This window comes from Aquarana catesbeiana, linkage group LG01 (genome assembly GCF_042186555.1).
Source record: "Aquarana catesbeiana isolate 2022-GZ linkage group LG01, ASM4218655v1, whole genome shotgun sequence".
In the NCBI taxonomy this organism is placed as follows: Eukaryota; Metazoa; Chordata; class Amphibia; order Anura; family Ranidae; genus Aquarana; species Aquarana catesbeiana.
The window spans coordinates 477,185,324-477,206,042 of record NC_133324.1 but is presented as its reverse complement, the minus strand read 5'-3'; the positions used below and the strand labels follow the sequence as shown (position 1 = coordinate 477,206,042).

The following is a 20,719-nucleotide window of genomic DNA, read 5'->3' as shown; positions in this document are numbered from 1 at the left end:
AAAAGGAAGATTTCATGGATTATGGCCCAAGAAAAACTTTCCAGCATTCTGACAGACACCTCAACGAAATTCCAAAAAATCTGGGAGCCTTGGGCCCAATATGTGGGAACTTCCCTCATACCGGTTGTTCAGGTACGAAACATCTCCTAAACCATCCTTAGGCACATTTCTCTAACAGCTCCGTAAGAGGCACACAGCTGAACTCCCCCTCCCTCCTCATCAATCCTAAGGACTCCCCTTCCCACCCTTCCCCTTCTCACTCTTTTTCCCTTTCTCTCTTCTCTTCTCTCTGTCTTCTACCTCGCATCAGATTGCTAAATGGTGAGAATTCAGTATGAAGGTACCATATGGTAGTCTCCCTCGCTCAGGGGGAATCACAACCACCTTAATAATCCTGTTGGCTCAGCCCATGTGGGCAGAGGAGAAGAGGGGGAATTTCCCTTTCCGGCACAGTCAGATCCCGTCAGGGGTGCCGGGGAGGGATCGCTGATGATCTGGGGGCATAGCCTGGAGATTGATAATTTGTAGACATGTGCATTCGTTTTCGTCCGAATGCATTTTCGTCCGAATTTCAGGTATTTTCATTATCGTTTTAACAAACGATAACGAAAGTGCAGAATCCGAAAAACGAAAGATCCGACATAAACAAATGCTTTATTTTTGTTTTCGTTGCTAAAACAGTTCGATATAGATAGGAGATTCGACATGATGATGACAATAACAATCTGTGCCCATCAAACCTGAGGTCGAATGTGCCTAACCTTAACTCTATTAGTCCAAGATTATTCTACATAGAGAGAAAAGATTTGACGTAGGGGAGAAAAGATTCGACGTAGGGGAGAAAAGATAAATAAAAATAATGATGATGATGAATGTTATTGGCTGATTGTAACCAAAGAGGAGGAGCAGTAAAATAGCTAGAATTAAGTACACACGTACTTTGGCTTATAGTGTCTGTTGAAAGTTCTAAGAAGATTCGACGGAGCAGGTAAACTATACGGCGTCGTACAGTTTAGCTGCTCCGTCGAATCTTCTTTTAACATTCGACAGACACCATAAGCCTTCAATGACAGATTCGACCTTAATTTGGATTTTCGGACGAATGCAATTTTTAACGAAAAACGAAATGAATAAAAACGAATTTCGGGAGTAACTAAATAAATTTATTTTTCGGACGAAAACGAAATTCCGAAACGAAATATTTCAGTGTGCACATGTCTAATAATTTGGTTTTTGGGACTTTCTCGTTACCAGGTTGGCCTTCCCAATCGCCCATATGGTTGAGACAAGTATTGTAATATATTTTTGACTGTAACCTTTATGTTTTGTGTATTGGGGGGCTTTCCCTCCTGAACTTTGCGATATGATGTTGCATAACTTGTATGTGCTATTTGAACATAAAAACATATTGAAAGTAAATCTGTACTCCAGGCCAAACAAACTTTTAGATTCAGTGGGTAAAATAAGTATTGAACGTGTCACCATTTTTTAGGTAAATATATTTCTAAAGGTGCTATTGACATGAAACTTTCACCACATTTCACCACCTAAAGCAGTATAGAGCTTGACATTCATCTGCCCCTCCGCTCATCCAACCACAGAATGCCTTGTTTTCTGTGGAAAGAATACAAAAGGTTGTGTGAATGGAGAAGAGGGGGTAGTGCAAGTGACCCACTATCATCACTGTATTAGAATCAAGAGTGTGAGATTCAGCACAGAAAGTTTGGCACTTATACTACGATGGAATGAATAACAGTAGGAGTTCTATATATCCCAGGAGCATTTTGGGGACCCATCATTAGAGGTGATTTATTCTGACAAAACATACAGCGGGTAAAACAAGTATTGAACACATCACCATTTTTCTAGGTAAATATATTTCTAAAGGTGCTATTGACATGAAACTTTCCCCGCTTGTCAGTAACAACCCATGTAATCCATACATACAAAGAAACCAAAACAAATAAGTTCAGAAATGAAGTTATGTGTAACAAAATGGAATGACACAGGGAAAAGGTATTGAACACGCTAAGTGAAATTTATTTAATTGCTAAAACGTGCACAAACCTGGATGTGCAAAACAGCGCTTGCTAGTAACACATAAGGTGAAAATAAACAATGTGAACTACATTGGTACTAGTGCAAACAAAATTGATGTGAATAAAAATTAAATTATGTGAAACAAAAAAAGGAATTGTATAATTGGACAGTCATTAACCGCTTGCCGACCATGCCATCCCGATGTAGCGGGCGCACGCCTGCGGCCGGCTGCGCGGGCAAAAAATAAAAACCTTAGAGGCGATCAAATACCACCAAAAGAAAGCTCTATTTGTGGGAAAAAAGGACGTCAATTTTGTTTGGGTACAACGTCGCAGGACCGCGCAATTGTCAGTTAAAGCAACGCAGTGCCCAAGGGCGTAACTACCACCATAGCGACCCATGCGGGCGCTATGGGGCCCGCAGCCAAGTGGGGCCCAGTGAGGATGAGAGCACCGCACGGCACAGTCTCCCAGCCAGGGGAAGAGAGAGGAGAGGAAGAGGCAGGCTGTGACCTGTGCCCAATGCAGCGTGACCTGTTCCCAATACAGCGTTGCTTGTGCCCAATACAGCCTGGTCTGCCTGTGCCCCATACAGCCTCACCTGTGCAGAGGAAGAGGCAAGCCACCCGGATCAGCAGAGAGCTGAATTGCCCGATGTAATAGCTTTCATTAGAACTTCCAGTGTTCCCGGGGCTCACGTCACATAGCTCCACCTCTTGGCCCGGCGCCTTTGATGGACAGAACGCCAATCCAATGCGGGACGTGTGACGTAATCAAAGGCGTCAGGCCAAGAGGTGGGGCTATGTGACGATGAGCCCCGGGAACACGGGAAATTCAAATGAAAGCTATTACAGCGGGCAATCCAGCTCTCTGCTGATCCGGGTGGCTTGCCTCTTCCTTAGCACAGGTGAGGCTGTATGGGGCACAGGCAGACCAGGCTGTATTGGGCACAGGCAATGCTGTATTGGGCACAGGTCACGCTGCATTGGGCACAGGTCACGCTGTATGGGGCACAGGTCACGATGTATGGGGCACAGGTCACGCTGTATGGGGCACAGGTCACGCTGTATGGAGCACAGGTCACGCTGCATTGGGCACAGGTCACGCTGCATTGGGCACAGGTCACGTTGTATGGGGCACAGGTCACACTGCATTGGGCACAGGTCACGCTGTATGGGGCACAGGTCACGCTGCATTGGGCACAGGTCACGCTGCATTGGGCACAGGTCAGGCTGCATGGGGCACAGGTCACGCTGTATGGGGCACAGGTCACGCTGTATGGGGCACAGGTCACGCTGTATGGGGCACAGGTCACATTGTATGGGGCACAGGTCACGCTGCATTGGGCACAGGTCACGCTGCATTGGGCACAGGTCACGCTGCATTGGGCACAGGTCACGTTGTATGGGGCACAGGTCACACTGCATTGGGCACAGGTCACGCTGTATGGGGCACAGGTCACGCTGCATTGGGCACAGGTCACGCTGCATGGGGCACAGGTCAGGCTGCATGGGGCACAGGTCACATTGTATGGGGCACAGGTCACGCTGCATTGGGCACAGGTCACGCTGCATTGGGCACAGGTCACGCTGTATGGGGCACAGGTCACGCTGTATGGGGCACAGGTCACGCTGCATTGGGCACAGGTCACGCTGCATTGGGCACAGGTCACGCTGTATGGGGCACAGGTCACGCTGTATGGGGCACAGGTCACGCTGCATTGGGCACAGGTCACGCTGTATGGGGCACAGGTCACGCTGCATTGGGCACAGGTCACGCTGCATTGGGCACAGGTCATGATGCATTGGGCACAGGTCACGCTGTATGGGGCACAGGTCACGCTGCATTGGGCACAGATCACGCTGTATTGGGCACAGGTCATGATGCATTGGGCACAGGTCATGCTGCATTGGGCACAGGTCACGCTGTATGGGGCACAGGTCACGCTGTATGGGACACAGGTCATGCTGAATTGGGCACAGGTCACGCTGCATTGGGCACAGGTCACGCTGCATTGGGCACAGGTCACGCTGCACTGGGCACAGGTCATGCTGTATGGGCCACAGGTCACGCTGCATTGTGCACAGGTCACGCTGCATTGGGCACAGGTCAGGCTATATGTGGCACAGGTCATGCTGCATTGACACTAGGGCAGCTGGGGGGGGGCTGTTTGCAGGGGGGCCCCATACAACATTTTGCTATAGGGCCCTGCTATTTCTAGTTACGCCCCTGGCAGTGCCGAATCGCAAAAAGTGCTCTGGTCAGGAAGGGGGTAGAATTCTCCAGGGCTGAAGTGGTTAAAACAGACAGTATCTCACAAAAGTGAGTACACCCCTCACATTTTTGTAAAGATTTTATTATATCTTTTCATGTGACAACACTGATGAAATTACACTTTGCTACAACCACTGCCTTGCTAAAGAAGCTGAAGGTAAAGGTGATGGACTGGCCAAGCATGTCTCTAGACCTAAACCCTATTGAGCATCTGTGGGGCATCTTCAAACAAAACGTGGAAGAGCGCAACGTCTCTAACATCCACCAGCTCCGTCATGTCGTCATGGAGAAGTGGAAGAGGACTCCAGTGGCAACCTGTGAAGCTCTGGTGAACTCCATGCCCAAGAGGGTTAAGGCAGTGCTGGAAAATAATGGTGGCCACACAAAATATTGACACTTTGGACCCAATTTGGACATTTTCACTTAGGGGTGTACTCACTTTTGTTGCCAGTGGTTAACATTAATGGCTGTGTTTTGAGTTATTTTGAGGGGACAGCAAATGTACACTGTTATACAAGCTGTACACTGAATACTTTACATTGTAGCAAAGTGTCATTTCTTCAGTGTTGTCACATGAAAAAATATTTACAAAAATGTGAGGGGTGTACTCACTGTTGTCAGATACTGTGTGTGAGCATATGACCAAAACTAGTCCAAATATGACAAAGTCCCAATATATCTTTCAAGTCACGCTTGATGACGAAATGCGTAAGTTTGGAACGCACGTTGCGCTACGTCACGTCTTTGTGGAACACACGCTGACTCTGGTGTGGGTTACACAGCTTTCCACAACCTCCATTGTGTTTGCGGTTGTTTGCATTTGGAGGGTCTTAGACTGTTTTTACCTGTTTTATGCTGCAGCCCCATTGAGGATTTTAATAAAACTACCTATATGGTTTTACACTATGAGGAGTCCGTCCTCTGTTTTTCCTTCCTTTACCGCTGGTGACATCCCGTAGCTACGCTCTACTTGGAGGAGGGGGACACTGGAGGATTTGCCTAAAAGACCAAAGGAGGTCGGGGAGACCCAACAAGCCCCTTATGATCCCCCTTGTCATAAGGCAGGGGGATCTACAACATCTGATGTGTGTACATCCACACTTAATTGTCACCATATGATCCATGTAGGAAGATTTTCTTTTCATTGGAGTACTTAAAAGGTTTTTTGGGACTTTGTCACATTTGGACTCATTTTGGTCATATGCTTACATATGTTTTAAGGACTGTCCAATTATACAATTCCTTTTTTTTTGTTTGACATCATTTAGTTTTTATACATTTTATTTGCACTAGTACCAATGTAGTTCACATTGTTTGTTTTCACCTTATGTATTACTAACAAGCACTGTTTTGCACATCCAGGTTTGTGCACGTTTTAGTAATTCACTTGATAGATTTGGAACAGCAGCTGCCACTTATTTATTTTTATTTAATTTATTTATTATTTGGCAGGGGTGTATTGATATATAACATTTATTTAATACTCCATACAAAATCCTTTGTTGGTAATGACAGCCTCAAGACTCCCCTTGTATGGGAAACTAGTTGCATGCATTGCGCAGGTGTGATTTTGGCCCATTCTTCCACAAAGACTTCAAATATTGAAGGTTCCGTGGGCCTCTTCTATGAACTCTGATCTTTAGTTCTTTCCATAGATTTTCTATTGGATTCAAGTCAGGAGATTGGCTGGGCCATTCTAGCAGCTTTTTTTCTTTCTTTGAAATCAATAGAGCGTTTCCTTGGCTTTGCGTTTGGGATCATTGTCTTGCTGAAATGTCCACCTCCGTTTCATCTTCATCATCCTGGTAGATGGCAGCAGATTTTTATCAAGAATGTCTTGGTACATTTTTCCATTCATCCTTTCCTTCAATTATATAAAGTTTGCCAGTACTGTATAATGAAAAACAGCCCCACACCATTATGTTCTCACCTCCAAACTTCACTGTTAGTATAGGGGTGTTTTTGGGGTGATTTACCGTGCCATTTGACCTCCAAACATGGTGTGTATTATGGCATCCAAAGAGTTCAATTTTGGTCTCATGTGACTAGACTTTATTTTCCCAGTATTCCACAAGCTTATCTAAATGTTGTGCAGCAAACTTTAAACGAGCTTCCACATGCTTTTTCTTCAGCAAAGGAGTCTTGCGTGGTGAGCATGCATACAGGCCATGGCGGTTGACTGCATTGCTTATTGTTTTCTTTGAAACAATTGTACCTGGTAATTCCGGGTCTTTCTGAAGCTCTCCACATGTGGTCCTTGGCTCTTGGACAACCCTTCTAATAATTAATTTCACTCCTCTGTTAGAAATCTTGCAAGGAGGACCTGGTCCTGGCCAGTTTATGGTGAACAGATGTTCTTTCCACTTCCAGATCATGGCCCCAACAGTGCTCACTGGAGGATTCAGAAGTTTAGAAATCCTTCTGAAACCAATGCCATCAGTATGTTTTGCAACAATAAGGTTGCGAAGGTCTTGAGAGAGCTCTTTGCTTTTTACTTATCATGAGATGTTTCTTCTGTGACACCTTTTTATAGGCCATCAATTGAGACTGAACCAGCTGATATTAATTTGCACTGACAAGAGGCAGGATTGCTTTCTAATTACTGATAGATTTCAGCTGGTGTCTTGGCTTTCCATGCCTTTTGCACACCCCTTTCTTTGTGTGTTTAATACTTTTTTCCTGCGTCATTCCATTTTATTACACGTAGCTTAATTTCCAAACTTATTTGTTTTGGTTTCTTTATATACATGGATTACATGGGTTGTTACCAACATGTGGTAAAAATGTCATGTCAGTAACACCTTTAGAAATATATTTACCTAGAAAAATGGTGACGTGTTCAATACTTATTTTACCCGCTGTATGTTTTGTCAGAATAAATCACCTCTAATGATGGGTCTCCAAAATGCTCCTGGGATATATAGAACTCCTACTGTTATTCATTCCATCGTAGTATAAGTGCCAAACTTTCTGTGCTGAATCTCACACTCTTGACTCTAATACAGTGATGATAGTGGGTCACTTGCACCACCCCCTCTTCTCCATTCACACAACTTTTTGTATTCTTTCCACAGAAAACAAGGCATTCTGTGGTTGGATGAGCGGAGGGGCAGATGAATGTCAAGCTCTATCCTGCTTTAGGTCTCCTGCACAAAGGATATTGTTTTTCCTCTCCAGGATGCCTTTGCTCCATAGAAGGAAAATGCAGCTTAAAATAATGCACCTAAAGCCACATTTTGCATGCACATTCATGTGTTTTTGGCGTTACTGCATTCTGTTGGCCAGAATTTTGCATTTATTATGGCCATTAAATTGCAATAACTTGCAAACACCTCTAGCATTCGTTTACGTTTTTGGCTTTTTTTTTTTTGCCCAAACGCTCCTCTTAACGCAACAAGTGATTTTTTTCCTGTCTCTAAAAGCCTATCTGTGCAAGAACACAGGGTAACATAGAGGGGTGTTTAGAGGCAGAAAAAAAGGTCTGAAAGAAAGGTCAAATGTCTGTAAAAGTGTTGTTTTTGATGTCCTGTGTACATGAGCTCTTAACCACTTGAGCTCCGAAAGGTTTTACCTCCTTCATGACCAGGGCATTTTTTGCTATTCAGCTAATTAACTGACAATTGTGCTGCCATGCAATATTGTTCGCAAATGAAATTTATATAATTTTGTTCAAATACAGCTTTCTTTTGGTGGTATTTGATCACCACTGGGTTTTCTAATAAATAAATGAGAAAAGACAGCAATTTTGGACCCCCACCCCCCACCCCCCGATATTTTCTGCATATTCAATAAAATCTAATTTCTTCATAAATTTAGCCCAAAATCTATTCTGCTTCATGCGTTTGGTAAAAAGAAAATCCCAATAAATATATATTAATTGGTGAAAGTTATAGGGTCTACAAACTATAGTATATGCAGTATATCTGGAAATTGATCAATTCTGATGTACTGACAGCCTATTTCATTACTTGAGGCCCAAAAATGCCAGGACAGTACAAATACCCCCCAAACGACCCCCCTTTCTTTTTTTTTACACTGTTATTGCTTATACAGTGATGATCACTGTATAAGCAATAGTTGTAGCTGTCACAAATCGGTTAACCATTCATGAACAACTTGCTTATGATCTGTGATTAGTTAGAGAAAGTACATTCGATCAGCTGAATAAAGAGAGAGTGGGTAATTCTCTTTCACATCAAGTTCATGTGGAGGGGTACATTTGTAGCACAAGGACAGTTGAAGTGTTCTTAGATAAGCTGACTGTGGATGGCTACCAGCTCGTGACAGGCTAGAAGTAACTCTGTGGAAGTATAAGGGGGGAGGTGCTGCGCTAACCAGAAGAAAGCTGTAAATCTCTGTCTGTGGTCAATTAATAAAATGACATAAAATCGCATAATAAATCGCATGAATCGCATAAATAAGTGTTGACACTAAAAAACATTCAAGTCTTAATAATCAGCATCATGTGTATGTGAAAAAAAGTGCATAAAAAATCCTTTTCAATTGGTATATACTAAATGACAAAAAAAATTGCATGTTAAATCGCATAAATAAGTGTTGACACTAAAAACATATAAATCTAGATAATCATGTGTTGGTGCACAAAGGGACATAAACACTACTTCATGTGAATAATTCTAAATAAAAATACATAGAATAAATCAGAAATAACCATCAAAAACATATCCTTATAAATGGTGCAAAACGTATAAAGTGCCAGTGCTTAAAGGTGATCTAGATATCGCAAATAAAACACATCAATCCAACGCAATATGGATAATAAATAATGACATGCCAGTAAGTGCAGCAAACTTAAAGTGCCTGTGTAAAAGTCATTGAAGGTGCAAAAGCAAGTTCTGGTGTATTCAACAAAACAACAGTGAGGTGTCTAGGATGCAATTCACTCAGTGTCCTCTTCGTGCATAAAACACTAATGTAAGCAGTGGCCCCTTACCTAGCGGTGCTAGGTCAACCGCATGAATTGTAGCTAAAACGCCAGGTCCTGAGCCTCAATCGCGTCCCTATATCCATGCTTGCCGGTGTTGGGTTATCCTAATGGCAGCTGGTTACAAGTGGCTGTGGTCCTATCAGGGGTCCTGGACCAGCGCGGATCCTAGCTCAGCCTCCACATCTCAGGTATGTATGTACAGGAATATGCAGGACAAAGGTACTTGATAGTGAAGTATGTATTAACCAGGTAATGCTTTATTAAAAATCTTTAAGCCTGTTTCACATTGCTAGACACGGAACGAGTTCGCTGCTTTTGCACCTTCAGTGACACAGAACTTGCTTTTGCACCTTCAATGACTTTTACACACTTTAAGTTTGCTGCACTTACTGGCATGTCATTGGTCATTTGTTTCGCAGGCCAGCACAATATATTTTGTATCACTATTATTGGGATATTTATTTATATTATTTATTATCCATATTGCGTTGGATTGATGTGTTTTATTTGCGATATCTAGATCACCTTTAAGCACTGGCACTTTGTACGTTTTGCACCATTTATAAGGATATGTTTTTGATGGTTATTTCTGATTTATTCTATGTATTTTTATTTAGAATTATTCACATGAAGTAGTGTTTATGTCCCTTTGTGCACCAACACATGATTATCTAGATTTATATGTTTTTAGTGTCAACACTTATTTATGCGATTTAACATGCGATTTTTTTGTCATTTAGTATATACCAATTGAAAAGGATTTTTTATGCACCTTTTTTTTACATACACATGATGCTGATTATTAAGACTTGAATGTTTTTTAGTGTCAACACTTATTTATGCGATTCATTCGATTTATTATGCGATTTTATGTCATTTTATTAATTGACCACAGACAGAGATTTACAGATTTCTTCTGGTTAGTGCAGCACCTCCCCCCTTATACCTCAGTTTGATTTTGGGCTTATGTCTGACCCTTGCTTCGGTGCATGCAGCTGTCCAGTCGCATACGTGCGTTTTTACTATTTTTCTGAGTTCTTGTTTTCTTTTCTTTTTCCAATTGGGTAGCGCAGGAATATTCTTATTACATAACTCTGTGGAAGGCAAAGACAAAAGGAAAGCAGCACCATCTAAGTGCAGCATTATTAAGACATTTTATTCCATAAAAGACAACTCACAAGATGTATGAGATGTCAGCGCATGTGGGATTAATAATGTGGTTCATCCACTCGTGGGGAAGACGATCTTCTCACTGGTGAAGAGGCAGCTGATAGGTCTAGAGACACCGGTGGTTCCCAGCGCTTCCAGACACTCAGGACAGCTCACAGACAGTGATGTACATCACTTCTGGTTGGAGAGAGAGAGCGGGGAGGAGCGCGCTTTCGGAGCATGCGTGCTTCTTCATCAGACTATCAGTGAGAAGATCGTCTTCCCCATGAGCAGATGAACCATATTATTAATCCCACATGCGCTGACATCTCATACATCTTGTGAGTTACCAATTGTCTTTTATGGAATAAAATGTCTTAATAATGTTGCACTTAGATGGCGCTGCTCTCCTTCTATCTGTGATTGGCTAAGATATTCACATGGTACAGGTAACCAGGTACCATGTGATTGCTTCGGGCCAAGCACAGATCACAATAGTAAACAAGCTGTTCATGAATGGAACGCCATTTATGACAGGATGTTTACATTGTTATTATGTGATCGCTAGGACCAATCGTATCATCACATGATACCAAGTGTGGTATTGGGGAGATTATACTCATAAGATAGGTGCTTTTCCAATGAGTTGAGCCAGGGGGAACTGCATTTAAGGGCATGGCAGCCCACCTTTATAAGAATAAATGGAAAGTTCACATAGACATCAGTTGCGCATGCCTGGGTTCTTCCACATCAATATGAACAAACAAAAATACTGAGCCACCTGGCTCCCTTGTTGGCAGCACCACTGCTCTTCTTACCAGTCCCTCTGACTGTGTTGCCCAGCTCTGCTGGTTCCCTTGGCTCTCTTAGCGTTCCGTCACAGTGCCCTGCTGCAAGGCACAATATCGGCTACTGGATAGGGGTTCTCCTGACACCCCAATAGAAGCCAACCTGACTCCTGGGACAAGACCTCCTGGCTGGGCTCCTCTGACCCCTGGGTGAGACCTTCTGTCTCTTGGCTCCTCTGACCCCTGGGTGAGACCTTCTGTCTCTTGGCTTCTGGCTGGGCTCCTCTGACCCCTGAGTGAGACCGTCTATCTCTTGGCTTCTGGCTGGGCTCCTCTGACCCCTGGGTGAGAGCTTCTGTCACTTGGCTCCTCTGACCCCTGGGTGAGACCTTCTGTCTCTTGGCTTCTGGCTGGGCTCCTCTGACCCCTGGGTGAGACCTTCTGTCACTTGGCTCCTCTGACCTCTGGATGAGACCTTCTGTTTCTTGGCTTCTGTCTGGGCTCCTCTGACCCCTGGGTGAAACCTTCTGTCTCCAAACTGGGAGCGCTGAGCTATCCTCAAGCCTGAGTATATAACAACGCTGCACACCTGGGTACTCAGATAGGCTGCAGGTACCTGGTAAATTCCAGACACAGGATTGAAATTTCCGATCCAGAACTACAGAATCCAGAGAAAACCAAAAACGCAGCTCTCTCTGCTAAGAAGCAATAGTCTGGAACCTCATGTTATATATATATATATGACTGAGCCTGCCTGCACCACCCCGCCACAATAAAAGTACTGTGGTGGGCCATTAAGTGTTTAATCTTAGAAAGCCTTGAATTCTGTAAAAACAAGATGTTTGTTGTGAATAGAGTAGGGTAATTTCAGATTCAGAATACTTTATTAATTATTAAGCTACAGCTACATTCAACGGAGACACAAAATAACAATACGGAACAGAAACAAGACAAAATAACAAACAATAAAATTACCATTAACAAGTTAAAGTGGTTGTAAAATCATATGTATTAATTACTTTGATCCTCTCTTTTTCGGGTCCCTGTTCAGTACAGTGTGTGTGTTTTCCTAAAATTATAATGCTAAATACCTTCTTTGCAGATCCCTGCTGTCCTGTCATGTGACCTCCCTCTGTTTCCCTTTCCAAGTAAGTGAGTACAGTGGGAGGGGCTAAGATTTCCCTTTGATGAATGCAAGCTGGCAGAGGGAGGTCACCGGTCTGCAAAGAAGGTATTTAGCATTATAATTTTAGGAAAACACACACTGTACTGAACAGGGACCTAAAATAGAGAGAAGCAAAGTAATCAATACACGTTTCTTTACTTTACAAGCACTGGAGCAGCTGGGGGGGGGGAATAGAATTACACAGGCATGAGAGGAGAGGGGATGGAAGGGGAGGAGATCGGCTCTCACACAGACTACAGAAGAGACATAACACAGCAAACCTCCCCACAAGTGGGACACCCAATGTGACAGCTCTGACCAATTAGAATCCATCTGGTCCAACCTCGAAGCGCTGATGGAGAAGAGCGGAGATTTGAAATCTTCGAACTGGCTGTGGGGGTGTTGACAGCTCAGCAACCCTGGAGATAAATACAGTGAAGGCTGGGGGGGTTTACGATGTTTGTTCACCCTTATAGAAATATAAAGGTGAACTAACACTTTAACCACTTCCCGCTGAGAGGACGTCCATGGACATCCTCTGGTTTCAGTGGTTATACCGGGATGATACCTGCACCTACAGGCATCATACCGGTATGTATCTTTTCAGCTGGAGATTCCCTTTTAGGCAGATGTGACCTGAGTGACTAATTAGCCACTCGATCACTTCTGCGGGTGGCGGGAGAGGGTCGCAGCTGGCTTTCCCAGGCTCTACCGTCCCATCGCGGAGCGATGCGGCCATTGCGGCCCTAAACAGAGAGAGAGGAACTGACGTTCCTCTCTCTCTGTAACCCCAGAAACCGGGAGCGATGAGTAGTTTGTCACTTCCGGTTCTGCCTCTTTGTTTACCTGGCCGCCAGCAGTCAGGAAAGCAGCCGATCAGACTGATCAGCTGCATGGGAGGCTAAGCAGATTTGGGGTCTAACAGATCCAAGATCTCTTCATAAGACCCCTTTCACACTGGGGCCACGTTAGCGCTAAAGCTCCGCTCGTTTTAGCTGCGCTTTTCGGCTGCTAGTGGGGCGCTCCCAACCTGCCCCAAAGATGCTGCTTGCAGGACTTTTTTTTCCTGTCCCACAAGAGCACCGCCCCAGTGTGAAAAGTCACACTGGAATGAATGAGAGGTGGTTTCAGGCGCTTAGCAGAGGCAATTTCCAGCACTAAAGCACCTTAAAACCACCCAAGTGTGAAAGGGGTCTAAAGAGGACCTGTCACATGGGATGTTGTTCATCCCTTGTGATAGGAATAAAGTTAATCCAAAAAAAAATTATATAAATAAATATTGAAATAAAAATTTAAAGCGCCCCGTCCCACGGTGTTTACACACAACTGTAAGCGCATACATTACTCCCACATAGACATTAAATGATGATCGCACCACACGTGAGTGAGAGCAATAATTCTAGCACCAGACCTCCTGTGCCACACTAAGGCTGGATGCACACCTATGCAGTTTTAGTGCTTTTTGCATTTTGCAGATTTGCACTACAGTCCATTTAACATGGTTTCCTATGGGTCACGTTCTGTAGTGCAAATCTGCAAAAAGCACTTAAAATGCATAGGTGTGAATCCAGCCTAAGCTGGTAACCTGTAAAGGCTTTTAAAGGGTCACCTATGAAGAATTTTAAAGGGGTTGTAAACCCTCTTTTAAAAAACAAAAAACAAACATGTCATACTTATCTCGACTGTGCAGTTTGTTTTGCACAGAGTGGCCCCGGTCCTCCTCTTCCGGGGTCCCTCAGTGGCGCTGGTGGCTCCTCCTCGCATCGAGTGTCCACGTTGGAGAAGTGCTCTCCTTGGTGGACACCTGTGCGGGTGCGCTCCTGAGTCCTGCATCTGTGTCCATTCACACAGGTGAACGGACACAGATGCAGGACTTGGGAGCCCCGCCCCCCAGCGCCGCGTCATTGGATTTGATTGACAGCAGCAGGAGCCAATGGTTGTGCTGCTATCAATCTATCCAATGAGGACACAAGACACCAGGTAGAGCTGGTGTGCTTGTTCACGACCGGAGGAAGATCGGGGTCAGGTGAGTAAAGGGGGGGCTGGGGCTACAGCACCACAAAAGGTTTTTCACCTTAATGCATAGAACGCATTAAGGTGAAAAACCATGAGGGTGTACAACCCCTTTAAGCACCGTAGTTTGCCGCTATTCCACGGGCCGATGCAATTTTAAAGAGTGACATGTTAGGTATCTATTTGCTCGGCGTAACATAATCTTTTACATTATACGAAAAAATTGGGCTAACTTTGTGTTTCTTTTTAATTCATGAAAGATTGTTCCCCCCCCAAAAAATTGCATTAAAAAAAAACGCTGCACAAAAACAGTGTGGCATAAAAAATTGCAACACCCACCATTTTATTCTATAGCAGGGATATGCAATTAGCTTTTCTGGGGGTCCGCTAATTGCATATCACTTTTCTATAGGGTCTATAGCTTTGGAAGTTCTAAGTCATTTTCTAGCAAAAATAAAGTCGATTTTTTACACGTAGGAGCGAAGCGTCAGAACTGGCCCGGATGGGAAGCGGGTAACTCATTTTCAGTCTTAAAATGCGTATTTTACCATGTGTGCAAATAGCACAAACGGCACTGGTAGTGCTGGGGTTAAACCAGCGTAGTTTTCTGTCGCCCAGCAACTACGGAGAGGGGGCTGGTCCTGGTTGTACATTTAGATAGGACGTGCAGAGTAAATGAAGACTCCTATAGGTAGTATCAGGTTTTTCTAGCTCACATTGTATACTCCTGCACCCTGACACATTGCCCTCTCCTTTCTAGCCACAACAAAACTATCCCAGCACCATGACATCACCCCCTTTCTCGCCAGACTATCCAGTATTACAGCCTCACACAGGACACAACCTCTCCATGCCCTTAGGACAATGACGACATCCCACATGACACGTTCTCCACATACTATTCGGCCCGCCCCCTCCCTGCTCGTGATGTCACCGCGTCTGATTGACAGTTTCACTGATAGTGTGTTTCCTTCGCCTGGGGTACCGCCCTCAACCTGCTGCATGCTGCGTAAGAGGAGGGGCTACGCTGCCGGGGAGTGGTCGTCGTGTCGTCAGGAGTGGGCGTGTCTGACGTAGAGGAGGGGGGGGAAACACGGGTGTGCTCGGAATTGTCGTGGTGCTGATGAGTGAGTGAGCCGGACATGGGGTGGGCGTGGAGTGTGCCGGGAGGCGTAGTTACGTGTCTGGCGGAGAAGGGTGGTTGAACAGGGTTGCTGCTCTTGCGCCGGTGTCACTTCCAGCTCTTGGTGTTCTCGGAGACAGTAGTGGTTGAGAAGGCGAAGCTCCATACAGGCCGGTCACTGAGGAGTAGAGGAAGGCGGAGGAGGCCGCTTGTGTGACACCGCTCTACATTCTGCTGCTTCCATGTCTCGCTGTGTGAGGTATCTCTGACACTTGTCATTGGTCTGCCTGGACACCGAACCGCCGCTCGCCCACACAGGAGAGAGAAGAAGGAAGAGGAATTCTTCATACAGCTCAGTGTCATCTCCCCCCGGTTATGGCCATCCTGGATCTGGCCCTGCAGGGACTCGCCATCTTCGGCGTCATCCTCTTCTTCGTCTTATGGTTCATGCATTTCTTATCCATTATTTACACGTGAGTACCCACATCACCTTCATCTGTATGTTCCACCCCCTCATAGTCTACACAATGCCAATCTTGGTAGAATTCCCCCCCCCCCCTAGTAAGAATGCCCCCCCCCATTCATTGGCAGCCAGTTGGAAGAATGTCAACCCTTGGCAATCAGCTGGAAAAATGTCCCCCCCCCCCCCCCAAATTGGTGGTCACGTGAAAGAATGCAGTGGTGGTTAGTTGGAAGAATATCGAACATTTGATTGTCAGTCAGTTGGAAAAATGCTCCCCCCCCCCCCTCCAATTCATTGGCAGTCGGAAGAGTGCCCCCCACCCCCCTTTCATTGGCAGTCAGTTGGGAGAATGCCCACCCCCCCTTTCATTGGCAGTCAGTTGGGAGAATGCCCACCCCCCTTTCATTGGCAGTCAGTTGGGAGAATGCCCACCCCCCTTTCATTGGCAGTTAGTTGGGAGAATGCCCACCCCCCCTTTCATTGGCAGTCAGTTGGGAGAATGCCCACCCCCCCCTTTCATTGGCAGTCAGTTGGGAGAATGCCCACCCCCCCCTTTCATTGGCAGTCAGTTGGGAGAATGCCCACCCCCCCCTTTCATTGGCAGTCAGTTGGGAGAATGCCCACCCCCCCCTTTCATTGGCAGTCAGTTGGGAGAATGCCCACCCCCCCCTTTCATTGGCAGTCAGTTGGGAGAATGCCCACCCCCCCTTTCATTGGCAGTCAGTTGGGAGAATGCCCACCCCCCCCTTTCATTGGCAGTCAGTTGGGAGAATGCCCACCCCCCCCTTTCATTGGCAGTCAGTTGGGAGAATGCCCACCCCCCCCTTTCATTGGCAGTCAGTTGGGAGAATGCCCACCCCCCCCTTTCATTGGCAGTCAGTTGGGAGAATGCCCACCCCCCCCTTTCATTGGCAGTCAGTTGGGAGAATGCCCACCCCCCCCTTTCATTGGCAGTCAGTTGGGAGAATGCCCACCCCCCCCTTTCATTGGCAGTCAGTTGGGAGAATGCCCACCCCCCCCTTTCATTGGCAGTCAGTTGGGAGAATGCCCACCCCCCCCTTTCATTGGCAGTCAGTTGGGAGAATGCCCACCCCCCTTTCATTGGCAGTCAGTTGGAAGAATGCCCACCCCCCTTTCATTGGCAGTCAGTTGGAAGAATGCCCACCCCCCTTTCATTGGCAGTCAGTTGGAAGAATGCCCACCCTTTGGCATTCAGCTGGAAAAATGTCCCCCCATTCATTTGTGGTCTGTGGGAAGAATGTCCCCCCCCCCTTTGGTCACGTGAAAGAATACACTCTGTTGCATTGGTGACCATGGGGAGTTCTCGAATGGGTCCATGGGAAGAATGCACTTGCATTGGGTTCATGCTAGAGTTGCCTATTGGTTTTGACCCTGGAGCTATGCAGGCACCATCAGATGGGATGTCAATCGGCCACAGTTCGAGAAAACCTAGCATTCTACCAAACCTGGGTTGAGAATGATTTCTTTAGAAACAGATTCTGACCATCTCACATCTGCTTTTAACTATGCAATGCAGTGCTGGTAAATCATTCCATCTGATTTTCAGTGAAAACCTGCTAAAGCAGTGTTCTTCCTCTACTGTACTTCAGAGACAGGCCAGGGGCTGCTGAATGGAGCAGTCCTTGATGGGTGAACTAGGCTGATGGACCATTGTTCGCCTGACAACCCACCTGAGCAATTTTGACAAGCATATGAGCCCCCACATCTCATGCCAATGCAATGTAAGTGTGGCCTGATTTGTACAACACCAGCGTCTAGACACAGACACGTGTCTGTATCATAATATATGCTTTTAACATGGGTGTCCATGCAATGGATGTATGGACAAATGTGCTATTGATAGCCGTGCTGCTTTGAATGGTATGGATTTTTTAGAATGGCAAGAGGAAAAAGCTGCTTACTGGAAGGAGGATTTTCTTTCTATCAAGCTGCTGCTATTGACATTTGAAGTGCCTGCTCAAGCAGTTTAGAAAACTGGAACATATAGGCCTTGTTTTACCCTGATTTGTATGGCTATTTATATCTTCTTTGTTACTACACATTTTTAAGTGTATGGTTACTGTTTGAAAGGGAATATTTATTCCGGTAGAAGGGATAATATCCTATGAGTAGACTCACAGCTGAATGCAACCAAAGTGCCCAAAATACTTACCATCTATGACTTTGACTTTTAAAATCTGTTTGTGGTGGAAAGTCATTGATGGAGAGAATTGAACCCAGCTGCAGAGCATTCAGCACACATTACTACCATCGCTGAGACAACCCAGTTTCCAGTATGCAGATTGAAAATAAGGATGTGGTGTTAATAGACTTGCTGCAATGTTATTTCAGCATAATAAATTCAACGTTGATGTCTAGGTTATGCAGAACTGCTGAGTATCCTAGTTTTTAGCTCATTATGGTCTCCCATGATAATGCATAATTAACTTTTACTCTTTGCTCTCTTTAAAGAAGAAATTGCTACAATAAGATAATTAAACTTTGTACTGCATCAGCAGATCACATGGCGTTTTATGCAATAGTTTTTGTGGCCACTTAGTAGAGTCTGCTGTTGGGATGTAGTCCATGTCGCTTTACCACTCTCTTATTTTTAATCCCAGTTTTCTAATTCCTATTTTCAAAAAATAAATGCACATCTTTGCAGGTAAAAAAAAGTGCATTTATTCCTCCCCCCCTTTTTTTTTTTTTTTTTTTTTTTTTTTTTATTGGGAGCCTGTAAAGCATTGCACCCACTATCAGCAGATTGGGGGTGCTTTGCAGGGCTTTTGCAGACTCTGTGCATAAGGGAGGGGGGTTAGTGGGGGCAGCTGTAGCAGTAACATGTTACACCTGTATTCGGGGTGTAACATGTTACACTGGAGCAATTGCAGACATTGCATGTGATTTGCACCGCATTTCTGTGAACATGCAATGTCTGTGCGGTGTGATTTCAGCCATACAGTTTGTATGACTGAAATTACATCGCATCCACACCAAAATGGAGCAGAACCCCCCCCTTTTTTTTTTTTTTTTTGCATCACTTCTGGCAATTGCACTGCGTTTTGTCATCTGTTTGGGGGGGGTCGTTAAGATAACATTGACACCTGCAGCAAATCACATGGACGCTGTGCATTTGCTTAGAGTTCGATGTGGGGAAACGCAGCAAATCTTGTGTGTTTCCCGCACCACATTAGTATGTACGGTGACTAAAGGCTAACTCCACCATCGCAACATGTTCCGCTTGTAGGTTCTTCTCCCCTGCATCTGCTATACATTTTAAAATGGCTCTGAGGATAAATTAACTGTTAGTCCTGATCTGCCGGTAATCGTCGCACTAATGCCTCGTTTCCACTGAGCGGATCGGTTCAGTTCGGTACGGTACGTTTTTTTGGGTGTTTCCATTATGAAAGCGACCCATACAACTGAACCGTACCGCTCCATTCAGGGTCCTGCTTCATATGTGGGGCCATAGAAAATGAAACGGTTCGGTTAGGGCGGAGCTATGATACATCCCACTGATTGGCTGACGGAAAACCCTCTGCTGTGCTCTGCTGAGGCTTTTTTTCTAAACCCTGTATGGCCCCTTGTGGTCCCACTTGCAGTGGAAACGCTCACCAGAATAGACCGGACCATTCTAGGCCATTCAAACTGTACCGACCCAAACAGATCCGCTCAGTGGAAACGAGGCATTAGTCCCCTTTCACACTGAGGTGCTTCTAAACTGCCAGTAAAACATTTGGGCGCTCTTGAAGAGCTTTCCATTAATTTCAATGCCCCAGTGTGAAAGCATTCATTGATTTTAATGGAAATAGGTTTTTGTGAGCTTTTCAGACGCTTTTATTACCATGAAAACGCCTGAAAAGCGCCTCAGTGTGAAAGTAGCCTTAACAGTGGTCACATAATTTGGAGCCTGTCCCACCAGGTCCCCATTGTAAACTGTGACCAGGAGTTGTCAGTGACTGCTCAATTACTGTGCTGGGTGTGCTGTGCAAGGGCACTCTCGGCATAGAATAGCAGTGCCAGGTGTAAGCATATATGCTGTAGCTTGCCATTGAAGCCCACCAGCCGTGCCGCTACATATGTGTATAGCCATTGGGAAGTGATTTAAGCTTTACCTACACCAGTGGTTCTCAGCCTCAGTCCTCAAGTACCTCCAACATGTTTTGGGGTTTTCTCTTAGCTAAAATAGCTGTCCAAAATACCAAGCCATTGACTCTGATTTAAAGCATCTGTGCAAGATAAAGGAAAACCTGCAGACATTGCCTGTTGGGGGTACTTGAGGACTGAGGTTGAGAACCACTGACCTACACTATCCAAAGCAAAAGTTCTTGCTTTAGATAAAATTTTGCATCAGTTGTCATCTGCAGTTGGAAAGTTGTAGCTCTGATTGCTGGGTGAAGGTTGTAGTTTTGATAACCACTTGGTGAAGGTTGTAGTTTTGATAACCACTTGGTGAAGGTTGTAGTTTTGATAACCACTTGGTGAAGGTTGTAGTTTTGATAACCACTTGGTGAAGGTTGTTCTTTGAAAAGCCCTTATGTTAATGTACAGGGATTTTGGGTTTTGGTCTGGTTGCAGCAGTCAGGGTACATTTATTTTGTGTATTTATATTAGTTGTAGATCTTTGTTAGATTTATCTGAATTCTAGTAAAAAATAAGTCAAACAAGTCTTCTAGCTATACCTAATGCTGGCCATACATGTGTACATTTTACTTCGAAAATGTTTGTTTAATTAGAAGTTTGTTTCATTTTTGAAT

General features: G+C 44.9%; 1 protein-coding gene across 1 annotated transcript in view; it reads left to right on the top strand.

Moving 5' to 3' along the window:
- Positions 1-15,432: 15,432 nt before the first annotated feature.
- UGCG (UDP-glucose ceramide glucosyltransferase) overlaps positions 15,433-20,719 on the top strand; it is a 74,437-nt gene continuing 69,150 nt past the window's right edge. The window contains exon 1 of the mRNA XM_073591484.1: positions 15,433-15,972. Coding sequence (XP_073447585.1) covers positions 15,875-15,972 — 98 coding nt within the window. The 5' untranslated portion in view covers positions 15,433-15,874. The remainder of the gene's footprint in view (positions 15,973-20,719) is intronic.